At 35.8% G+C, this 5,548-nt stretch overlaps 1 protein-coding gene across 1 annotated transcript in view; it reads right to left on the minus strand.

Annotated features, from left to right (window-relative positions):
• Window positions 1–1,588, minus strand: part of LOC117625547 (zinc finger MYM-type protein 1-like) — a 3,311-nt gene extending 1,723 nt beyond the window's left edge. The window contains exon 1 of the mRNA XM_034357090.1: window positions 48–1,588. Within this exon, the coding sequence (XP_034212981.1) occupies window positions 48–1,588 (1,541 nt within the window). The remainder of the gene's footprint in view (window positions 1–47) is intronic.
• Window positions 1,589–5,548: the final 3,960 nt, after the last annotated feature.

The following is a 5,548-nucleotide window of genomic DNA, read 5'->3' on the forward strand; positions in this document are numbered from 1 at the left end:
AAAATAGGTGAAATACAAACTCAAAAAATTGTATTTCTCTCAATGACCTATTTGCTTCACCTAGATTATCAGTGGAGCCATCCTCAATAATAAATTTGAGCACTTTCACCACAGATTTAAACATGGAAATGATACTAAGTAATGTACCATAATGTGAGTTCCAACGTGTATCACCGGGACGCTTGAGACAAGTTTCTTGATTTAAGCCTCGCCCTGTTGGAAAAGTATATTTTTCTAGAGCTTCCGTAACATCCTTTTGTAGTTGATCTCTAAGAATGTCACGACGCTTGCACGATGCTCCAACAATATTAACCAAGCTATTGCAAGATGTGAAGAAAGTGGCAATATCAGCATTTCCCTTTGTCACGGCCACAAGAGCTAATTGAAGTTGATGTGCAAAACAATGAATATAATAGGCACAAGGATTTTCTCTCAAAATCTGTGTTTTAAGACCATTGAACTCACCCTTCATATTACTAGCTCCATCATATCCTTGTCCTCTTAGCATGGAAATGCTCAATTCCTCTCTTGCAAACAATATGTCAATAGCCTCCTTGAGTGAGTTTGATGTAGTATCCCTAACATGTTGAATGCCCACAAACCTCTCAATTACATCCCCACTTTTGTCCACATAACGAAACACCACCGCCATCTGTTCTTTTACTGACACATCACGTGATTCATCAACTAATAAAGAGAAGAATGCACCATCCATATCCTTGATGATTTTCTTAATAGTTTCAGTGGCACAAGCATTCACAAGATCTTTTTGAATTGTTGGAGCTATTAACTTGAGATTCCTGGGAGCATTTTCTAACACAACGGCCTTCACTTTCTCATCATGATCAGCAAGAAACTGTAAGAGCTCTAAATAATTCCCCTTGTTGCTTGAAGTGTCACTCTCATCATGCCCACGAAAAGGAAGACCTTGCCTCAATAAAAATCTCACACAATCAAGAGAAGCTGTCAAGCAAATACGATAATCAATACGAGCTTGCTCTGATTGCTTTATCAAAGCTGTTCGGATGTGTTGCTTTTGATTCATAAGATCCACACAATATTGTCTAGATTGATTATGAACACTTCCAACAGGTCCAACATGTTGCCTAATTTTATCTTTCTTCTTCCAATTCCTAAAACCCATCTCTGTGAAGGCGTCGCTACACCCTTGACCAATTCTGAAATTGGATTTGAAGAGATAACAATAAAGGCAAAATGCAGCATCTTTACTAATACTGTACTCCAACCAGTCAAACTCATCAAACCACTTGACATTAAAGCGTCGATCATACCCTGAAAGATCAGTTTGTGGAAATGTGTGATCCTTGGGCTGACATGGACCCTTTTGTAGATATGCTCTTCGAACTTCGTCTCTAATGTTAGGATCATAATCCAACATTTGAGGTCGAAGTCCAGGGTCTGCAATAAGATTAGCTAAGATATCTTGCAACTCACTTTCTTTCGAACTATCCACATCTCTAGAAATATCCACATCTCTAGAAATATCCACATCTCTCGAACTCGAACTACCCACATTATCCGAACTAGAAGTAGTTGATGCGAACCTTCTCTTAAAGTATCGTTCCATAACTGTATTGGTAGAAATAACTAATCAAACATCTACAATATTAAAAAGCCATAACTTATGCAAACTAACCAAAATAAAACTCAACAACTAATCAAATTTACCAATTATTATCTAACATAAAACACTAATTTATTCAAACAAACTAACCAAAACTAGAAGCCCTTAATTTATTCAAACTAACCAAGAGATATAATCTTACATAAAAGTAAAATCCTAATTTATTCAAACTAACTAACCAAAATCAAAACCCCTAATTAATTGAAACTAACCAAGATAATCATATAATCTAACATAAAAATAAAACGATAATTTATTCAAACTAACTACCCAAAACCTCTAATTTATTCAAACTAACATAAAAGCCCTAGTTAATTCAAACTAACAAACTAAAATAAAATCTCAACAACAAACAACAACTAATCAAGAAAAACACTAACATATAAGAATCTTTACTAATTAATTAAAGCATAAAGAAAATAGGATAACATACTTTCAAACTAACTAACCAAAATCAAAACCCCTAATTAATTGAAACTAACCAAGATAATCATATAATCTAACATAAAAATAAAACCCTAATTTATTCAAACTAACTAACCAAAACCAAAACCTCTAATTTATTCAAACTAACATAAAAGCCCTAGTTTATTCAAACTAACAAAGTAAAATAAAATCTCAACAACAAAAAACAACAACTAATCAAAAAAAAAAAACACTAACATATAAGAATCTTTACTAATTAATTAAAGCATAAAGAAAATAGGATAACATACTCTCAAATTTGAGGGATAGATTCACCTTTGAAATCAAATTGAATTTTGGAGGCACTTATTCAATTTTTTGCTACCCAGTGACGCCACTTTACTGCCTCCACCGACTGATTTGTGAGGGGGGAGGGAAAGCCACCATTGAATTGGATTGGAGGTTGGTTGTTTTAGTTGGGGTTGGAATTTAGGTTAGAGAATTTGATATTGAGAAGAAGAAATGGGTTTGAAACTGATGGGTTTCGGGTAGCACAGCAGCTGTGCTGCTGTTTTGTTTTTTGTTTTTTTAAACCTGTGCCAAAACGACGTCGTTTTGGCCAGGTGTTATTAAAAAAAAAAAAAGTATAAGTGAAACGACGTCGTTTTGAAGAATAGCGCGCAAAAAAAAAACCTTAAGTGCAACGACGTCGTTTCGACGTCGAGGGCGCAAAAAAAAAAAACCACTTAAATGAAACGACGTCGTTTTGACGTCGACCAAACAAAAAAAAAAACAAAGCGCGCTGCGCGCTGTGCGCAAGAGCTGCGCGCAGCAAGCTCTCCACAGCTGCGCAGCAGCACAACATGTTTGCCCCATTGGGGCATTTCGTCGAGCACCTTGCGAGGGTCAGTTTGGGCGGCTCTAATGGAGGATTTCAGAGGTTGCAGGGGTCAATTGACCACCCTTGCTCCTCTGTGGATCCGCCCCTGTCCCCCTAACCCCTCTCTCTCTCTCTCTCTCCCTAAAAATCTCAGCCAAGTCTCATTTTTCTCAAGCGTAAGGGCGAGACGAACCCCTAAAAATCAAAATTTAAGTAAAAATTGACGTAACTACCCTATTTCTAAGCTAGAGAAAATCAAGATTGTAATTTTTTTTTTTTGTTGTTGTGTTTTTTTGAGAAAAATGATTCCTAGTATTGAAGAAAGGGTACAAATAGCTTAGAACTTAAAATTACAAAAACAAAGCGAAAAAGGATCATAAGAGAGGCACCTAGTGGTGATGGGAGTGGCAAATTTTTTTTTTTGTTTTAATCTTATTTTTTCTAAAATATTAATTTTCTTTATAATTTTTTTTTTAAGGATTTTAAGTTTTATTGAAATTTCAAATTTTAATTCATATTTTATAATAATAAAAAACAGAGTAAAATAAGACAAGTTTGTGTGAAATGTAGAGTAAAATGAAACAAAATAAGTTTCAGGGGGCAAAATGAAATTGGAATACACTTTAAGGGTTATATATAGTAAAAAATAAGCCTTGAAAAAAGGGCACTAAAGCACACATAACAGCCTCCAACTTCTCTCCACAGTCCACCAATGAAGGAAAAGCTAAATCTGGAGGTGATATTTCTATTCTACCTTTACCAAGAAAAGGGAAGTGTTTGGGTTGATTTATTAGTACAAAGTAGGCAAAAAAACTAGTAGTTCACACGCCACACGTTAGAAAAAATATGGACGTCCATAGTAGAGAACAACTCTCTCTCTCTCTCTCTCTCTCTCTCTCTCTCTCTCTCTCTCTCTCTATATATATATATATATATATATATATATAGCTTTCGTTAAGGGACAAATAAGCTTATTTTAGAGACATCCTTATAGGGCTCACTCCGCATTGTATTTCACTAATCCAATCCGTCGATTTGTTAGATAATCATTCAAAGATCATCTCTACAAAAACTTACTTGAATCCAATATCATTTGACCACTCAACTGAGTTATTGAAATTTTAGTACTTTTTTGAAGCCTTGTGTTCATTGATTTTGTAGGACACAATTGGATGCCGGAACGGTTTCTGATTTGTCTAATTTTTTGTGAGGATGATCTATGAATATAGACTTAAAAACTAGATAGTTTGGATCGTTGATTTTTCTTTTCTTTTTTTCTTTTTTTTTTGTAGGGGGCCCTACAAAACTATATAGACTTAAAAACTATATATATATATATATATATATCTACAAAATAGACGGTTTGGATTAGTGAAATGCAATGCGAAGTAGGCCCTACAAGGGTGTCCCTCAATAGAAGCTCTTTGTATATATGGGAGCATTTTTACTCACCACTTTAATCCAAGGTGTACCCTCACCACCCTTCTTAAAATTTTACACATGTCCATTTTTGTAGCCATAGTTAACTCTTTGTTTTTAAATATTTAAAGCTATAAAAAAAAAAGTTAAATAATAATTAAATAACATTAACACCTCACTCATTCCCTCTCCCCTCATCTCGACCAACCCCTGTTAAATAATAATTAAATAACATTAGCCCCTCACTCATTCCCTTTTCCCTCATCCCGACCCATCCCCGCACCCTATCCCTAGTAGCCACCATTCCCCAACAACACCCCTCGTTCACCCTTTTCCATCCCCACCCAACGAAGTCTACTCCCAACAACAACCTCATACCCTCTAATGTAAAACCAGAATTCAATCCTTTCAGGCTTAGTTTAAATGGTAGATTGGACATAGTGTTGAAGCAAAATTTCGTATGGGGAATATTTGTAGGTTGATTCCTTGACCTTCGATCTTCCTTCTCTCTCTTCCTCGCTCTTTGCGAAATAAATATGAGTAAATAGACCACACTCGAGGGGTGTTGGCCAAAGGCTCTTTGATGCCTAAGTTAGTTCAATTGGATCTTGATAAAGATACAACAATAGCTAAAATAGATGGAGTTTTCTCTCATGGGAAGAGCCGGGTGGCTAGAGCCTTATGTGGTGGCACTTAGCCGTGTGGGAGAGAGAGTGACAGCAAGAAAGGGTTTTTAGGGTGAGAAAGAGTTACCTAGAATTGTCTTGTGTAGTCATGTATTTATAGGCTCCTTGTGTGCTAGGGTTTGAAGAATAATCCTTATTTCTTAAGGATTATTCTTACCCATAAATAGAAGATTGGAATTAATCAAGGAGATTTGATGGAAATCTCATCCTTGATTTCGGGAGATATTCCCATCTTAAATCAAGATAATTTCCCTAATTAAATAGGATTTAATTAGGGTAATAAGTTGACCTAAGGAAAATTTCTTTTCCACATGTAGTCCCTTTATTGGTTGCCAAAGTACGTGTTCCCACAAATGTCCCCCTAGCTTCTGCATAGTGCTTATGTGGCATGGAGGAGATGAGAAATATTTATTAGGCTTTCCAACTGCATGGGCTTCCAATTTTGACTTGGGCTCCTAGCTGGAATAGGCTTGTGACTCCTTGTTGGTCAAGGATACCCAACTGCTATAAATG

The sequence above is a fragment of the Prunus dulcis genome, chromosome 4, assembly GCF_902201215.1.
Source record: "Prunus dulcis chromosome 4, ALMONDv2, whole genome shotgun sequence".
Taxonomy (NCBI): Eukaryota; Viridiplantae; Streptophyta; class Magnoliopsida; order Rosales; family Rosaceae; genus Prunus; species Prunus dulcis.